This window comes from Erithacus rubecula, assembly GCF_903797595.1.
Source record: "Erithacus rubecula genome assembly, chromosome: 11".
NCBI lineage: Eukaryota > Metazoa > Chordata > Aves > Passeriformes > Muscicapidae > Erithacus > Erithacus rubecula.
The window spans coordinates 7473915-7493208 of record NC_136663.1 but is presented as its reverse complement, the minus strand read 5'-3'; the positions used below and the strand labels follow the sequence as shown (position 1 = coordinate 7493208).

The following is a 19294-nucleotide window of genomic DNA, read 5'->3' as shown; positions in this document are numbered from 1 at the left end:
TCCTACACTTCAGCTATCAAAGAAATACACAGAGTCTTTGTTCCTTGGAGCATTTTTAAGATCTGTGACACCACCACAAAATCCCAGTGACTTCCACACAAAATATTTGTCACACCAAAAGATCTGCCCTTAAGAAAACCACATCCATGCTCTTACTCAGTGAGACATTACTGACTTAGATTTACTGCAAATAGAAAAAGATACCTTGGCCGAGGGATGGATTCTTAAGTCCTTCCTGAATTGTTTAAATGCAAGTTTCTTCGGTAACCTTACAAACACTGGGAAAAGGGAAAGCAGGGGGAAAGGGAGGAGAGGAGATGGAAGGTTTTAAAGAAACACATAATGAGTGCAAATTATTCTTCAAATACACAACTGTGCTGCTTTTGTACAAACCTACTCAACACACTGTTGTGCTAAAAGCCAAAATACATCACCTACAGAGCTGGGCCAGTGGAAATGCTTGGAGTGGGGTTTGTGGCAAAGCCTCTGCCTCCCCTGACACAATGAACCTGCCTGGGTCCCAGGGCACGACACATGGACCACATGGATGGATGAGGGAACATGATCACACACTGACAGACAATGCTGTGCCTGACGTGGACAAACAAGCACTGCTGAAAAGTGAAACGTTCTGGTTAAGGTGTAAAATACAGCTAAACAGCAGATATCTGATTAGAGTAGGAAAAAAATTCTGTATTTCCTAGGTAACCATGGCAGCATCAAAAGTCCTAGGAGGAGAAAATACTAGGAAGAAAATTACTATTTTAAACCCAGGTTTTATGTAGATATGAAATATAAAGGAAGTTATAGGAGTCAGTGAAATTTAAGTGTATTTTGCTCCCAGTGCAGATCTGGAGGACTGGATGGATGACAACCAGGTTATTCCCTCTCCAGCCGGATCCAGGTTTTCAGCCCTATGCAGTGGATTAGTCACATGTTCATACCTACTGCATGAAAAGACAAGGCTCAGCTTTAGGTTTCTTCATCCCCTGGGCACTCGCTGGGGGATCTAGTGCACACTGACATTTTCAACCTCAAGCTTCCCTGCACTCAGGTATCTGAAGACATGATACAGAAATGCACTATGAACACTGAATTAAACACTTATTTAAAAGGAAAGTTTGCTGCATTTAATTTCTTCTTCCCATCTTGTAATTTATTTTTAAAGCTTCCTTATTTCTGAACTGATCTTCACCTTTAAGGGTGGGAAAAATCCCTTGTGTGCTGCATGTTCAAGTCGCTACAAATTTAACAACAAAGCTGCAATGACAATTTCTTCCCTACACAGATGCTGCTTTGGGCACTGGGATCTTGTAAACTCCACCATAACTGCAGCCTTCAGGTCTGAGTGAAGCTGCCAGACACTAATGCAAATACAAAGCTCCACCAGGAGAGCTGCAATAATCCCAGCTGAAGTCCTGGGCAGGAAAATGAACAGCAGAGCTGTTTACAGGTCAGGAGCAACTGAAGGATCCCAGGGAAGTGGAACCTGCTCCTTTGCTCACTGAGCTTGGGAAAATTTGGGATGCCAAGAGGGATACACTCCCCTGGCAGCAGCCCAGTTACAGTCAGCCAGGTTTGCAGCAGCCCAGATTTACAGCTTTTACCAGAGTTAATTTTAACTGTCTGACAGGACAAGTATTCAGTTACTGATGGGATGTCATGGTCAGAGATGGCAAAAGGGGGTGTCCAGAGCAGCAGCCCTTTCCCCAGCCATGAGCAGCCCCGTTCTGAGGCACCCTTGCAGCCTCCAGATCCCAGGACAAGCAGTGGCTTCAGCCACCCTGGCTGAGGGAACAGTGCAATGTTGCTGCTCCCCAGCCCCCACCGTGCAGACACATCTGCATGGGGCAGGGGAGGCACCTGCAGGATGCACCACCAGAGCTCCAGCTGTGCAATTTGTTTTTATTGGCATACTCAGGTATCAAAACATTGCCACCAAGGTCTCGGATCCTTCTGATAGACGAAGGTAATTCAGCATTAATTGTATCTTCAAAGTACAACATGACCAAATATAAATACATGTAAAAGAACAAAACATGCAAAAATTCCCCAACTTTAAAAGGATTAATAATTCAAGAAATTTATGCTAGTGAGACTTCTGCTCAATCCAACAATTCTTAACTAATTTTTCCATGTCAGGATCCAGAACTGTTAAGAAAACACACAGGGCATAATAAAAGATGACTGGTTTCTGAATTGTACTTTAGGAGAACAGTGAACCGTTATATCCCTTATTATTCCAAATTACTCATTTGTCACAGTTAAGTGTTTTTCAAAGCAATGGCTAATATATTGCCACTCATACACCAGCATAAATATTTGAATTTTGTTTAACTCTCAAAAATTACTAAACTGATTGCTTATAGAATACAGTAACTGTCCACAGAAGTAACAAAATTGATTTGCAAACTGCTAAGATAGCATCTGCAAGACAGCTCAAAATGAATGTGTGTTTAAAGGGAAGGGTCACAGTGAAAAATGCAACTTTTAAAAGTTTCATTGTGGAGAATCAAATTGATTCAAATTGGATCACTCAGATTTGGGAGGAGAAAGATTTCTGTCACTGACATCTTAAGCATTAAATGCAGGATTCCAATCTGCTCATACAGCAACAAAAAGGATCAAATGGTCAGAGGTAAAAATCATTCCTTAAAAAAAAAAAAAAAAAGACCAAAAAAACAAAACCAACTTATTTAGCAATTTGTAGATATAATTAGAAAAAATCCTGGAAGCGATTGCTGTGCAGATTTTGGCAGGCCAGAGCAGCCCTGCCTGGACTCAGGAGTCCTCTGGGCTTTCCTGGGGCAGCGCTGGACACTGAGCTCGCCTCAGCACCTGCTGCAGGTGTGTGAGACCACACGGCTTCCAAGGCTTTCAAAAATGCCCCTGTCAGCAAGTGCTTGAGTCCATTGTGGAGAGAGTCAAGATGCTCCTGTCGTTGGCATAGAAGGGATCCGATGAACTCCATGATCTAAAGTAACAATAAAAGAAAAGTTTGGCTGACTGGGAACTTGTACTTGTACTGGGAGGTGAGGAGAGAAGTCTATGAGAGCAAAAGATAGAAGTGTTATGAGAGCAGGCCAATGTACCTCTTGAAGGGACTACTCTACTCATTTCATGTGGACACCTGCAGTTCATTCAGACCTTTGCAAACAGAGGCCAGTTTGTGTGTAATCAGCACACAGCTACAGCTATTTCCATCTAGGAATTAAAACAAGCAGAGGGTTTTATGCCTCTTTTGCAGCTGAAGTTTTAGTGCTGTGCCTCGGGAGGCTGTGAATGCTGCCTGTGCCCAGAGGCACCATGAGGCTGTTCCAGCAGAGCCCTGTGGAGCACAGAGCCAGCACTGGAAACCCAGCACAGGAAACATCCACACTGCCCGAGCCTGGGGGAGCCAAAACTTATCTACAGCCAGGAATCTGTTTCATCCCTTCCTGTAACACTTGTAACATCAGGGAACCACCCCAGACGTCACAGCTGCTGACTCAGAGGCGTCTCACAGTGTCTTTCACTTGTTACAGCTTGGGAAGAAATGCTGCTCTTGGCTGGACAGCATTATAGGACTGCATGGGAAAAGGTGAAGAAGGTTGAAAGGCAGGAAATCAAAACATAATGAGCTTATCCTCCAAATGAGGCTCTGTCAGAAATCTGCTGTTTCTTTAGAACTGTTCCATCCAGTGCCTTGACACAAGAACCACTAATGGGAGACCCAACAATTCAGCATGATTCCTACTGTACAAGTGATGTATGTGATCCAGCATTCTTAACACTTTAGTGACTGACAAGTCGACAGACAATTTAATGGAACAGACAGACAAAAATGCATTTTAACATACCACAGCACACATTTTATATTCTAGCTAGTGAATGAAGCTATAGAAAATACTTCTCAAATACATTTTACAAGCAGTAAATTAAGCACAAGAGACTATATTCCTGTGGCCCACTACTCCAAGCATTTGTACAACTTTGATTCATCAAAGTTTTTATCAAAATTTCATATGATGTTTGATTTCATGTTATCATATTTGACAGAATATCATATTTGACAGAATATCAGAAGCAGAGAATACAACACAAGCTGGCTACAGCAACATTATTTAAAATAGTGCTTTTCATTCTACAGCACTCGGACAAACAACATATTCATCAGCATCACTTCAATCAACAGAAATAATTTGCAGCTACCTCCTGGTTGAACACTTAGCTGCTTTATAGAGTACAAGTACTCAAAAGACCATCCTGTTTGGAACTGCACAATCTTCTAGAGATTTAGATGAAAAACAAAGCAGCTCAAGCTTGTGAACAAAGCCTAAACAATTTTAAAATCACCCAAGATTTCTTAATTGCACCTTCAGCATTTCGCAGCTTGTAACTGCTTCATGTGATTTAAGCAATTAGTAATTTAAAAAATGAATAAAGATTTTCTCATATTACCAAAAAAGTATAAGGGAGAGAATGGTCCCTTGACTTTTAGATCAGGTGTCAATATTGAGTGGAAGGAGCTGAAATAATTGGAGAAAATAAATATGACTGACTTTTTTTTTTAAGTCTCTTTTCTATTTTTACTGTATGTAAATTTAAGTGAAACTAGAAGATTGTTCAGAGCAATTTCAACCAGAGGCAGAAGCAAAACCAACAGAACTTCATGCCCTTAGTGTAGCACCAAGATAGTTTTGCATATTCATTGAACTCAATCCTAAAATCTGTATTTTAAGAACTCCAAAATTATTTGGCTAGATGGAACTTCATCTGAGAACTACATGAGGTAAGCAGAAAAGAAACCTGAGAAAAAGCAGCCTTGAAAAAAGTGTTTAATATTCTGTCAAATACGAGTTAGCTCCAGTAAGTGTTTTTAAGTTCTCAAGAAAAGAAACAAACAGAAAATTGTAAAACTGCAAATATATTGCAGAAAGCAAAACACAAAATACCTACCTTATAATACTACAGGTTACTAAGGCAATTGTTAACTAACAATCTGCCCTAATCAGATAACAATAAGTGAAAAGAAGTAGCATGAGAAATTCCTCATTTGGAAAGCACAGTTTTACAGAAAAGTGAAAAAAACCCCCAGAAAAGTTAGAGCAACTGCTACCAAAATGTTGATTTTGGACCAATTAAATGCTCACCTTGTAGATTAAAAATTCTATTAAACTGTTTATTTTACACATCATGCCTGCTTTCTACACAGCAAGTTTGAATTAAAAATGTACTTAATTGTAACAGTTCATTTTTCATATGGAATGAAACTTCTTGCATACTCATACCCTAGATTTGTAGAAACATTGAATAAATTTCACAAGCAAGCCAGAAGAGAGAGACTGACTGAAAGCACAGACACTGTGTTCAACACAAGAGTTCCAACAGAGATGAGCTACAGACCAGGCAATACCTAAAGGCAGAATCAGAGCTGACAAAGCTGTCAGGGAAAATTACCCACACAAGATTTGATACCCAATGAATGATATCACAACCTTTAACTGAAAGAGACAAAGTTCTTCAAATACAAAATGAGTTTCCTTGAAAATGCGTGAAGTTCACATTTTGTGAAGTGTTTTCAGGTTTGCCTTTTGACCAATGAAGGACCATGATATCATTCAGGGACAGATATTATGATGTACAAAAGACTATTTTTATTTCTACCCCCAAATATTTCCATATTTGTTTGCTATCCTTCTTTGTTTGGAAATGGGGAGGTGGCTCATGAAGGATTCAGTGAGAGCTCCTCTCCAAGTTGGGCTGACTGCAAGAGCAGTGCTGCTCCTCAGACATCTTCAATTACTCAACATGCTTTAATCCCACTGATGTTTGTTTCACATGTGGTTTGTGAAGGAAAGATTTATTTAGCACATACTTTGGAATGGCACACATGATTTTGACAATATACCTTCTGGAACCCAAAAAACATTGAAAATTCTTAGAACCTGAAGACTCTGTTCTGTCAATCACTCTGATTTTAGAAATAGATTATAAAAGTTCTACTACAAAAATATTTCATCTTCATATCAATCAATGGCTGAAAGATTTAAAGGCTCTCCTCCTAACAATGAAGTTAGATTTAAGGGGGAGAATGTGAGCCTTTTGTACACCTTCAGGAGTAATGCAAGCTCCAAGGTAAATATTTGGAGGTTGTACATCAAGAACCGAAGGGAAAAGTCTTTCGACTTTACAAACAACTCCTGATTTGTGAAGGCAAAAAAGTAATCATAAAAAAGAGAACAAAAACAGCAGCAAGGCTTGATTTTCTAAAGAAAAGAATGTACAAATCAAGAGAAATTACGATAGGTACAACACAAGAGCTTGTAAAGCCAAACTAAACACCTTAACAGAAATCTTTCAAAAACCATTTTTCCCATCCCCATCCCAAAAGAAACCACTCAAAAAGAAACAAGAAGCTAATCTTTTAGGATGAAAAAAGTACAATAAAGAGGTGCATTTTCTACTTAGATAAGCAAAACCTGCAGCTAATTTCTAGACATCTATTGCTGCAGGCTCATCAGGTTCCAGTTTATAGGAGAATCGTCTGCAGCAAAGGCTATTGAGAGAAAAGCCACACCTGTTGACCCGGGCTGGGCTACACCTCCCCATTAGTCGTTCCAGCATTCTTCTAACAGATGTGCATGCTGTTTCCCCATCTGAGAAGCAGCACATGGAGTCCAAGCAGTTGATACCTGAACCTGCCTCAGTAAGCTGGAAAGAAAAAATAAAATAAAAAAAAAAAAAAAGAAAAAAAGAAGAATGAGTACTCACAAATTCGAGCAATAAAGATGTTAGCAGAAAATACTTAGGAAAAGCAGGTTTTCTTAAAGCTAGAGAGTTGAATATTTTTCAATTTTATAGGTGATCTACAGTAATAATATTACCACTTCCTAAGGTCTACATACACTAAGATTAGTTCTTCCCAAGGTTTGAGTGCAGCCTTATTGAGCACAGAAATGGTCTAGCACCACATCTGCCTAACACTGGAAATGAACTGGTCAGGAATTCCCTCCAACAAGCCCCACAGCAGAGCACATGCACTTCCAGCTGGGATGCCTTGATTTACCTCCTCTACAGGTTATACCAGCTCAGCCCTATTTTAAGGGAAATTTATCAAGACAAAGCTTCAAGCTGCAGAATACAACACAGCAACCTGATCCCACATAATTGTTCCTCAAGTGCACAATGCAACTTCCTAGAATAATTGACATTATATTACTACCATAGATACCCTTGGCTTGGTACAGAACAAAAGCACATTCCTGATTGTGTGAACATGGTTTATTCAAAAGCAAACAAAGCTGATGTCAGAAAGGTTCAGTCATGTTCATGCCAGCATGAAGAATAATTCCACATTAGCATAATAAAATCTTTCAACAGCTCATGTTTCATAGGTGAGAAAAAAAAGGGATAAAAGAAATATAATGAAAATAAAGCAGTAACAGATGTATGGGTGTGCCACCTACCAGTGTGATCCTCTACAGCACTGCTGCACCAACTGCAGCACAACTGGAATCTCCTACTTCTGCAGAGAGAATATCCTAAACTGACTTCAGTAACCATTTCAAAGAGAAATAAAAATGTGAAGTGTGGGGATGCTTTTTTATTTAATTTTAAACTCTTCATGATAGCATCCTATCAAACAAATACTGAACACAGAGGCTGAAGTTAAGCATCCACTACTCTCTCCACACACCAGTGAAAGAAGAATTCTGGGAGGAGGCATCTTAGTCCATGACAGGACACAACTCACTTAAGACCTTCCCAAAATTTGTCACTGTGACACCAAAGGTCACTGACTGTTGTCTAAGATTCTGTTTTTGAGCCCCAGTTTCTTCCACGCCACCCACAGTTGCCAAACACTGCAAGAAATGCAAAGAACCTCAAGAGTTTCCTATGGGAATGGTTTACTATGAGTAATGGTTTACTATGAGTAGACACACTCTCTTTTTCAATTCCCCCAAACAGGCAGCTGGACACACTTACAGCTTCACAACAGAAGAACATCCTACACAACAAAGAGGCATCTAACAGAAACAAGAGACTTTTGGAAATACCAAAGAAAAATCTCAACTGATGGCACAAGGAAGAACACACGCAGAGCTGGTGTTTGTTTCCATTCACCTTTTCTTGTGGCTGCCCCTTCCTCAGCCCTGTGCCACATTCTCCACAGCCCCTCCAGTCCTTCCCACCACACCACTCATTGTGATGCTCACAGAACTGTACTCAGCAGCTGCTGCAATGTACAGGATTCTCTACAAACAGCCCCCTGATCCTGTGGATCAGCTCAGAGGCTGTGGCTGAGTACAGGAGAACACACTTTAACTCACACACTCATCTGGGGGGTCTTTGGGACACAAAAGGAATATTTACTGTAACAATGAACTTCTGTATCTGAGAGGGAGAAGCAGATGATTTTCAAGTGACAAGTCTGAAAGGGATTCTGGTTAAAAGACAAACAAAACAAAACAAAACACACCTCAACAGAGCCTGAGTTCCTGAACACCCTCATGTGATGACCACCACAACTGGTCCCAACTGCAGACACAATAAGATGCCACAGAAGATACAAGAATCAGGAACTGCACATTTTGCAGCACTGCAGTACCAGCAAAATGACCTTCAGAGACACCTCAGACTGTGCTCCCAGAGCTGTGACAGAGCAGAAGGAATTCCCATTTGGAGGTCAGCAGGAAACCCCCTGCTGCAGATGGAGTGACCTTCACAGTTATGATCACAGCAATACAGAACTGTAACATTCCTACACTCAGGATTTCAAACAGAGTGCTTAGTCCATCCATTATCCTCAAGCAGACCTTTAGAGTTACTGCAGAAAGTGGCTCTGCTGGATCAGATGAACCAGAGCATTTTTTTCCTTAGAATCTGTTACCCTGAGAGCCAGCAGTCCTGGATATTATCCAAAGATTGTCAGAAAGAGGAACCAAGAGTAACCCAAATGAGCTTCCATGGAGTAAACCCTCAACTCTGGATTTTGGAGGCCTAATGTCTCTTTTTCTGGAGAATCTCCTCTATTCTTCACAACTTAGATACAAAAAGCTAGGATCATGCTTGAACCACAACTTATGAAAAAGTTAATATCTCATAAAATGGCACATGAGACCATACACAAGCCTGGAAGCAATAATTCTGTTCAGTCAAACTCACAGTTACATGTAAAGAAATACCGTGAGAACATTAAGGACAAAAGAGCCCAACTAAATTTTGTATGTAGATACAATGTTTATCATTGCCTGGTGAACATGGATTTTTGTATTTACATCCACTACCTGGAAAGGAAGATACATATGATAGAGAGTCCCTCTTCTCACTTTCTCTTTGTGGGGGACAGTTATGGTCACAGCTTTATACCAAAGTAACAACTAGCATGGCAAGGCAGGAAGGCATAATGTTTCCTGGAGACCTGAAACAAACCCTCAGGAAACATAAGGTAGGAAAGACAATGAATGAGTACAGAGAAATACCAGATACTATTAATATTTGGGGGACAAATAAAGTATGTTCATAAGGCAAGATCTGGAATCTCAATAAGCATAATACTTCATATGAGAATGGCCCATTGGATGTAATAAATCAAAAAGCAACTAAGGTGCAGAATTAAAAAATGATTCAGCTTGATTAAAAAAAAAATAAAATCAAACCAACATTTTATGATGCAATTTTTCTTGCCGATACCAAAAATATGGGTATTTTGGAGATGGCTCAGTGAGTGTCTCAGTATGAGAGATGCAATAAATACACACACATTAGGGTACAGAGGGAGTACTACCTAGTGGAGGCAAGATGGGTCTAGCAGCTGCCTATTGTCCTCCCCTCTGTGCCTGCTTTCAGCAAAGTCACATGCTGAGCTGACTGAACCCTTTTCTTCCATCTGGAAGGACAGAAAAGCAACAGATCTTAAAAAGCACCATGCTTGCATTGCTTTAAAACAGTTACCATTGTTACAAGAAATTTCACAGGTCTGGTCTTGAGAGAACAAGGCATATTTACAAGGTCAAGAGGCAGTTTTCATTTTTGGTGGATCAAATGCAGTTTCTCAGTGCCCAAGTGTTAAAAGTGTTTGGCCTTTTTGTGCTCTACAGACTACAACAGCAAATTTGGAATCTATCTAAAATTTAGATGTAGGTGTTCTGTTTTCCCCTTCTAACAGAAAGGACCATTTCAGTTTGTCTTATTCCATATGCCACAAGACAGACATTTCAACCCAAGATTCAGTCACACTGAAAAGTTGGGACTTTGAGGAATGAGGAATGTGTTTAATCTGAGTTAAGAGCACTGTAGGGCATTTTCCTGAGCCCAGGTCCCAGCTGCCAACATTCTGATGCTACATGATTGTTTTATAAAATTGATATGGAGATGGTTATTACTACTCCACAATTAAGTTAAAACTTGCTCCCTACTGGAAATCTCGCCATCTTTAACCCTTAATATACTGTATACCAAAATACCAAACAATTAAAATTTTAAAAGAAAATATATAGGAATGTTGACATCCAACAACTTCACTGCCATGATATTCTCATCCCTTCTTTTTCTACTTTTTGTAGAACGAACCTACAAGTGCCAAATTATTTCATTATTTCCAAGACATTAGACAAAAGTTTCTTCACTTTAGTGACCAAAGGCAAATCCAGAATGGTGCATTCTCCTCTCACTTCCTCATCTGTGATAGATTCTGTGGATTAGCCAACAGATCAACACCAAGCTATGCTAACACAATGAACAGGTCTGCAAAGGAAGAGGTTACCCTTGACCCAAGTGCAGCCCATCAGGGTGTTCTAGCACACCTCACCAATGGGAATTCATGCTTCCACTTAGGCAGTTTTCTCAGAAATTGCATGTTCCTTACAGAAAACATAAGCTGTAAAAGGAACAGAGACCTCTCTGCTCCAAACTTGACACAGCTGGGCTGGGTCAGACCTGAAAGCTTTAGGGGGGGAATCCTGTGGAACAGGAGCTAGAATTAAAACTATAGTCAAGGAATGAAGGCCATAAAGCCAGGGCCTGGAGCCTGGAGTTCTGGAGACAGCTAAGGAGCAGATCTGGACTGAGATGAAGGGAAAACCAGGCAACAACAGACTCATGGGGCTGGAGATGGGGAAAGAACAGGGTTTAGCTGTGACAAGGTAAATGCTCCAGAGCCCTGGATATAACACTGTGCACTGACAGCTCTCTGTAAATAAAACCCTTCCTGGTGTCTTACATTTCCCCATCCTGGGTATAGTTCATAACACATGGTCCAAAGGTAGAAACTCTGTAAACACAGTTAATCCCATCAGTAAGTAGAATTAAAACATCTGTCCAAGCAACACTTCCCAACCAAATGTGGCTTAAGATTTCTGACAGTTCTTACAAAGCACAGGACATGTAGACACACATGCACACAGAACATTTCCTTTACAGATAAAACATGGAATTAGATACAGTGGGACCCAGTTAGTACCCTAAGATACATATTTCACACATTCCAAGACCAGGAGAGGCAGCTGTGGAGGAAAGCAGTGATCAGCCAGACTCCAGCTAAGCACAACACCTGCACCTGCCTGTGCTGTCTCATTTCCTCTTCATCCCACATTCCAAAAGGGACAGTAAGGTTCAGAGCAAGACTTTAACAGGCACACACAAGACTGCAATTCTGACTTACAGGAATCATCTGGACAGTTAGATGATCCCCTCAAAGATCTTAACTGTACATCACCAATGTACTCAATATAAACTCCAACTCATTTTTTGCACACTGTGAAGCCTACAGAAATAAAAAAAATTATTGTAACATCATACTCCTCTTTTAACTTGCATTCATAAAGGAAGTCTTCTTTTGATCTCAAGGGAACAGTAAGCATCTTGGCAGAACAAGGAATAATGCAGTTAAACCTGGAATTATGCTCCTTTTGAGACTTTTAATACATATTTACAAACAACAAAACCTGCCAAAGTCTGTTCATCAACCTCCATGCATTCTGCAGTCACAAAGGATGCAATTCCTGGGTGGGCATGTACAAATGAGGTGTGACAGATTAGCTGCTTTACAGCTACATATTCACCAGGCAGCTGTTTTGTTTCATGCTCCTGCAGTTTTCTTTGCCTTCTTTGCCCTATTGCTTTGGGAAAATCACAAAAACCTACTCATGCTCTTCACTCCAAATTACATTTTATTTAATACAGTGAAGTGCATAATTTCTGTCTATCAATTGATTTTCCTTTTCACTGTTTTAGGCAAGGATCCACAGGATAACTTCTGAACTTTGTCCAAAGACAAAGAATAAAGAACTAGAGAAACCTGAACCCATGTTTGCTTCTTGTTGCACTTTACAAGTTCAACTGCATATTAGAAAGCAGCCAGTGCTTGTACTTCAGGTACTATCAGATACTCAAGCACAAAAATTCTGACTTACAAGAGAATTTAATTTGCATAATCATTTGTTACTCACGGACAAAACAGATTTCCCCTTTTTTTCAACTCTTCCCTAAGTTAAATATGAAGAAAATTGCCTCACATTAGCAAAGATTCTCCTGGTTTTGAGCATTTGGCTACAGTGATGCATTCCTAGACAGCTTTCTTTTCCTTTGATTATCCAGCTGTATAACAATCAAGATGTGTTTAGTTCTTGAAATTTTAACAGAATCTTCTGCTCTAAAACCTTTGGTGTAGATACAATGTGTGATGCTATTCACTTTAATAATTCATTAAGAAAACAGAGACTTAGATACACTTATCCAAAGTTTCTAAAAGGTAACCTGATAAACCAAGATATCTGGTAAACTAAGAATTTGAAAAGGTAGCTTGGAAAGGTTTTTGCAGAGTAACCTCCCCAATATGTTGCTAAGTTTAACAGCTTTCAAAAGCTATACCATATTTTGCCTTTTTTAAAGCTATTAAGTGCTGAATTCAAAACAAAACAAAATAAAACCAGCCCACCACTATCCCCTAGGTGTTTGGAAATCCAAGGTGTTGTGTTTCACACTGGGGTCACTAAGAACACAACACAAGGGCCATTTCATGTTTCACCTTGTAAAGTTGTAGTGCACTCTCAGAGGAAATACAAAACTTTTCTTTTTTGGTTAAACAAACAGCAATTAAGCCCCTAAAATGTAGGTTAGTTGGTTCTTCCAGGCACCTATTTACACATTTTTAACAACAAAGTCACCTTGAAAAATATTAAAAAGGAATCAGATCTTTGCATAAATTCTTGCTGTAGGATTTAGAAGCAGATATTGGTGGAATTGAACAGATTGAGACATTATGAATGCTTAAGTCTTAAAAAGAGAATCAGCATTTGACAGCATTTCATGTGCTGAACTCTGTGTTTGAAGAGTTGCAGAATCATGTTTTACCTACACAGACACATGTATGCTTTGATCTTGTTTTGAATGATTTTCTGGGACTTTGTAGCCAAATGCCTTTAGGAATATGTATCTATACACATTGAAAACAAACAACACTCACTTTTTAGCTGCACAAAACAGACACAAAAAGCCTCAGCTGCACAAGGGTATAGACACACCCAAGCTTCAAACATTTTCTGCTCTTTTGACACAATTCAAAGCAAATTAAAATGGGCAAATAACTTGCAAGAAATTGCTGCCTGAAGTACATGGATCTTCCTGTCACAGCCTTATAAAGCTGAAATTATCCAGCATGCAAAATGCATTGTTAATTTTTATCATAAAGAAACTAAAAGCATTATAATCATGCTAGAAACTATGATTATTTAAAAATGGATGCAAGAACAGCTGATCTTTATTCTGGAAGTTGAGCATCATGCTAGGAATGTTGTTTCCTTAAAAAAAAACAACAAAAAGCACGTCCAACACATGCTACTTAGGAGAAGCATTTGGCTCAGAAACACAGAGCAAAGCCAAGAAATCACCCAACTGAATGTTTCTGCACTATAGTTATTGCCCTCTCACCCCACTAATATATATTCATGCCTCTTCCCATCTCTCTCAGCACTGGTTAGTTCACCTTGAGCATGCATAAGAGTTGATGAGGAACTGTCCCTCCTACTCTACCTAATTTTGCTCAGCTGATTCCTTGCCCTGGACAATGGCTGCAGTGCGATGAACTCGTCACTTAAAGCAACTCTGTTGGAGTACATCTACAATTGGACAGAGAAGGGATGGAACACACATGTCAGTAAGTAGCAGCAGTAATTTTCTAAGAGAAAGACACAGGACAACACATTGTTATTTAAGAGGAATACACATCATATACAGAACACATGCCTGGTACCTTCAAGACAGCTCCTGGGACCATCACAGCCCCTCACTGTTTGGCAGGACCATTCTTAAAGTACCTTTGCTTTCATACTGAGAGAAAAGGCCTACAACTGTTACATCTGTGCTTTACCAGACACCTTACTTTGTATTCCTTTCTCCCCTCAATAGTGCTGTGATTTATCTTTATCCAAAGATTTTGATTTACATTTATCTTACTGTCCAGTTCCTCCTGTATGACTCTGTAACAGACCTATATTGAGTAATTGCCCACAAGGTACTTCAGGGCATCTGACCTCAGACAAACATAAAATGGCTTTTCTTTAGGCCAGCAAAAAGCCCTTGAAACACAGTGAAACTAAAATAAAATACAGTAACACACATTCACCTTAAGTGCATTAAAGAACATAAAGTTAACCAAGCTCATCCTCTGTAAAAGTCAACTTATGTTGGTCTGTCAAATTTTCAATTTTTAGTTTTCCAAAATGAATGAGATTTAAGTTGCTGTGAAAGAACAATATTTACATTTAAAAGCTTATAAAATTTCTCTCTCATATCAATTAAATTTCTCTGCTCTCTTATGAATAACTTAGCTACATGTAACATCTAACAAATCAGAGGCAAACTCACACTTGATGCTATCACCTTATGCTAACAAAAAAGATATAAAACCAAGGTAAGGCAGATTCCTACAGGTACAGTGAATTCAGAGCACTAAGTCAAGAAAGCTACACACAATATTTCTGAAAACTTAAAACAACAGGGCAAGCATTTTCAGCTGAGAAATGTATGTTCTGCTCACTGCACCTGGGATTACTTTAGAATTTAAATGATGGCAGACAGAAACAAATAACCTAAAAAGCTGCAATTTATAAACAAGGAACTAGGTCATGTACAATTTATCTTGCCATGATAGTAACTATAAACCAAGCTTTTTCTTTCCCCCAATATAAAAATATACTAATGTTGTCCTGCAATTAAAAATGAATGATTAAACATGTTCAGTTATACAGAGGATGCACCCACACTATGAAAAAAAAACTTAAAAGGATAATATACAGAGTTCCATATTTACTCCTTCAATGACTTCCACAGAATTCATTAGCATCAGTCATCACCTTTAGTGTTTAGGACAAAGATATTCTGCAAACCCTTTCTATTTGAAAGTCAGAGTCTCTTCCTCTGCTTGGAAATGGAAAGAAAAATATTTACTAGGAATTTTAAACACAAATTATGAGGTATGATCATAGAAGAAGCATTCTGTCACTTCCTGACAACAAATGTGCTAAGATGATCATCTGCTCCTCTTCAGACATATCCACTTTTTCACTGCAAGAACAGTGAATGAAATCCAGTGGAGGTGATTGTCCCATTAAAGTAAGAACAGGAAAATCTCAACAGATTAAAAATCAAGAAAGGAACAAAGAGGTGCCTTCTTTTTGCAAATACATTTGTAGCTATAATTTCACTATCAGACATACAAAGAGAAATCACTGGATGGCTGGTAAAGAATTTCTGGTCAAATCCCATTTCAGATACTTTGACTTTGCAACACCAGGAATTAAGAATTTTCAGAGAAAAGACAGTATTTTGGTAAACAGAGACCCCAGTGCTGACTCTGGCAAATGCAAAGTAGAAAGCAAATAAGGAAAAAGAAAAAGACAACTAATAGAGATGCACAAAGCAAAATCCCCATGGTCAGGAATCAAACTGTAGGCACAGAAAATGTGATAGATATTCATCAAGACTCCTTCTTAAAAATAGAAAGTCCTACTGTGTCCTCGACTGCACATCTGTAATGGCATTAAATTGAACTAAAAAATTCTTTAGAAGACACCTAAAGCAAGAGAATGCAGCAGGAAGTATATGGATAAAGGCAAGAAAATCCATGTGGCTTTTTGGGTTTTAATTCAAGCACTTCAAGAATATGAGAAATCTCAAGAACCACTCCAATACTATGCCAGACACAGCAACAGGTGCTGTACAGCAAGTAAATAGTTTTTGAAGGGAGAAAAGAAGACAGGTTAAGTATCATCACCTACAGACACCTAATCCAAGAAGTGCAGTAATGTGCAATCCAGAGTGTTACAGGTCTATCTGAGCAGTCTTGTGAAAGCCAGTGGTTATTCACCTTGACTTGTAACTACTAAATTCTATCCCAGGAAAGGCAGCCAATGTTCCAGTTTTGGAAAGGGACTAGTGGGGTATTTTGGCTAGCAGTAGGCTTCTCAGCATGGTGTGGATCCTAGGCAAATTAAGAGAATGTCTCCCATCGATTTTTTTAAACACTCAAATTAGAAGGGGAATATAATTTCAGTAAAGCAACATGCACTTACATCAAAGTAATTACAAGGTTAGATGCTGAAGATATCAGCACTGATGCAGTGCAGTCAGGAGCTCTGGCACAGAGCTCACTGCCACTTGCATTAAGCAATTAGGACACCACAAAATTGATTGGGCACACAGGTGGACAGAAAGCTGCTAAGAGGTTTCAGACTATAACAGTGCATGGGATCTCTTTCAGCTGGGTTCCTCTTTCACTTTTATTATTTCTGGCCCTATGCTAATTGACCTCTCATCAATGACCTGAAAGAAACCAAGATCACCACCTGTAGATGTGCAGAAGACAGTTATTGATATATGTTATTCCATAATCTGAATGTAGCTGGGGACTCATTATTTCCATACTTGGCACTGAGGTTTGCTGTGCTGGAATATTGTACTCACTGGTGAAATCCAAAATGCAAGATGAGGTTGAAGGGTGAAAATTACAGGAGAAACACAAGAATGATGAGAAGATTCTAAAACAACCTTTTTGTCTGAAGATGCAAGTCCAATCTACCTATCAGTGCTAAAATTAACTTGATCACAAAGCTAACTGTGAATAAGACAAAAACTGTAATAGAAACCTTCTCAGTTTAGCTGAAGTATAAAGAGATAAAACACTGAAAACTGAAACCAGAGAGACAGTCACTAGAAAAATGGGTCAGGATGACCTCTCCACAACTGTCTCTAAAAAGAAGAAAACACTCAGAGATGAGATATTTACCTAAAAGACAGTCTAATCTCACTAGAATGATTTAAAGGATTTTCCTGTAGCTGTGTCAGGCAGAAGGGAGATTCCATTACCCCAGCATAACTTTAGACCTTGTCCATGAATCTGTGAAACTGCCACATGGGCAATTAGCTTTAATTACAGAAATTACTGAGATTTAAGAAATACTAATTAAACCAAGTTTTACTGAAGTAATTTTTAAAATTATTGTTTCCATCACATTTTAAGAACTATTCAGTGCCAATTACAGCAGTAGCTTCTAGTACTTCTAATATTTGGACAAAAAGTAAGTTACCATCTATAAAGCAGTATAAAAATGCACAGTATGATCCTTTCATATAGCTACAAGCTGAGATGCAAAAGACTGAGTGCCCCCTTCATAAATAATTCTATTCTTTTTATTAGCAATTACTAAACATAAACATTACTGTCTTGTTAAATGGTGTCCTCACTTTTGTAATTTTAAATTAACAAGTGTGTTTCAAAATGAGAACATTTCTCTGCATTAAACATGACAGCAATGTAAGAGGGTAACTATTGGTGAAGATGGATACAAAAGCATAACATTACCTGAGCTTTTTCAGTACTTGTTGGTTGCAGATGTCTGTACAGCACTTTCTTCACAACATCAATAAACAAACAAGCAACTACTATGAGGATTATGGCAAACCAAGCAGAACCACTTGACAACAGTTGAACAAATACAAAGTACATGTCCTGGGTATGTAAAAATGGCCTGAAAAGTTAAAAGAAGTGGTAATTACTAAAAGGAACTTCTAGGAACAAAAGTACAGCACAGGCTGTCTCAAATTTATCTTATTTTACATCAAGCACTGAGATCCAGGATGCAGAGTCACAACTGCACCATGTCCATGTGAAGTCCAGCAACCTGATGGGACTGATCTCAAATGAGCTCCAGGGAAAGTTCAGTTCCTCCTGAACTTTGGAGGAAAAGGTTCTGATTTAGTTTTAAATTATGTTGTAGAGGATCAATCACCATCCTATCTCTCCAAACTCCAAACCACAAGAAAAACTACTTCACTTTACTGATTCAAACCCCAGCATCTTTACCTCTGTTGCAATTATTTACCTATTACATAGCAGCTCTGGGAACCTATTTACTTCTTAAAAATGCCCTTGTAGTTACAGGCTGTCAGAGACAGGTACTGTGTGTCCTTGAGCACAGGACAGCACAGAAGCACTTCTTAAATTTTTCAAAGAATCACCAAAATCAAGTGGCCAGTCTAGATTTACAACTTTTTTTCCAAAAATCTGTCACAAAATTCAGAACAAGATGGTAGAATATATTATTCCAGGGCTTTTTTTTTTGCTTCATCAATACTACACCTGATAAAAAGAGAGAGAAAAAAAATTACTTACCAGATAATTCCCCCATAAAACAAGGAGAATATGAAATAAAACACAATGGATCCCCAAGTAACAAAATGGTTTATCCATGTCCAGAAGTGAGTTTCTAGTGCCATCTAAAACAGAGATAGGTTCAGTGAGCTTTTGTTTTCTACCCACTTCACAGAAAATGATAAATACTAGTTAGAACACACTTATGAAATTCCAGCCCAAACACTAAATACTGCTGTAATACACAAAAACTAAAGAAAAATTTCAACTGTTGAAACTAAACATAAAATTCACCTATCTGGAACTCTCAAGAATGAGCAATTTTGGAATCAATTTTAAATTACTGCTTTATTTGCCTATCCATCCAAAGCCAGAGAGCAGCCAGGGTGATGTCATACCTTCATCGTAACAGTTATAACCATAACGGTGAAGACCAAAGTACCAAATGTCCAGTTCCCAAACATCTAAGAAAGTGGCAAGGCAAAAATCATGGAAGAAAAAAAACAACAGTTAAGAGCATTCACAGTAAGTTAAATCTTTCTCAAGTCAGCTACACTAAAGAAATTAGACATAAGCTTGTGACAAGTAATCATCATGAAAAAAGCAAGGGGGATACAACACAAACTACTAGAATAAATACAGGTTATGTTAAGAGCATAATTA

At 38.7% G+C, this 19294-nt stretch overlaps 1 protein-coding gene across 3 annotated transcripts in view; it reads right to left on the bottom strand.

Moving 5' to 3' along the window:
• Positions 1–1885: 1885 nt before the first annotated feature.
• Positions 1886–19294, bottom strand: part of ATP11B (ATPase phospholipid transporting 11B (putative)) — a 60226-nt gene continuing 42817 nt past the window's right edge. Inside the window, exons 26-31 of one of the 3 annotated variants that reach the window (XM_079314858.1) lie at positions 19030–19095; positions 18653–18756; positions 17843–18008; positions 14014–14099; positions 6560–6693; positions 1886–2974 (exon numbers count right to left, since the gene is read on the bottom strand). In XM_079314858.1, the coding sequence (XP_079170984.1) occupies positions 6591–6693; positions 14014–14099; positions 17843–18008; positions 18653–18756; positions 19030–19095 (525 nt within the window). In that variant the 3' untranslated portion in view covers positions 1886–2974; positions 6560–6590. Of the gene's footprint in view, positions 2975–5133; positions 6694–14013; positions 14100–17842; positions 18009–18652; positions 18757–19029; positions 19096–19294 lie in introns of those variants that run through there. The other 2 variants (XM_079314857.1, XM_079314856.1) reach the window with 2 other exon arrangements.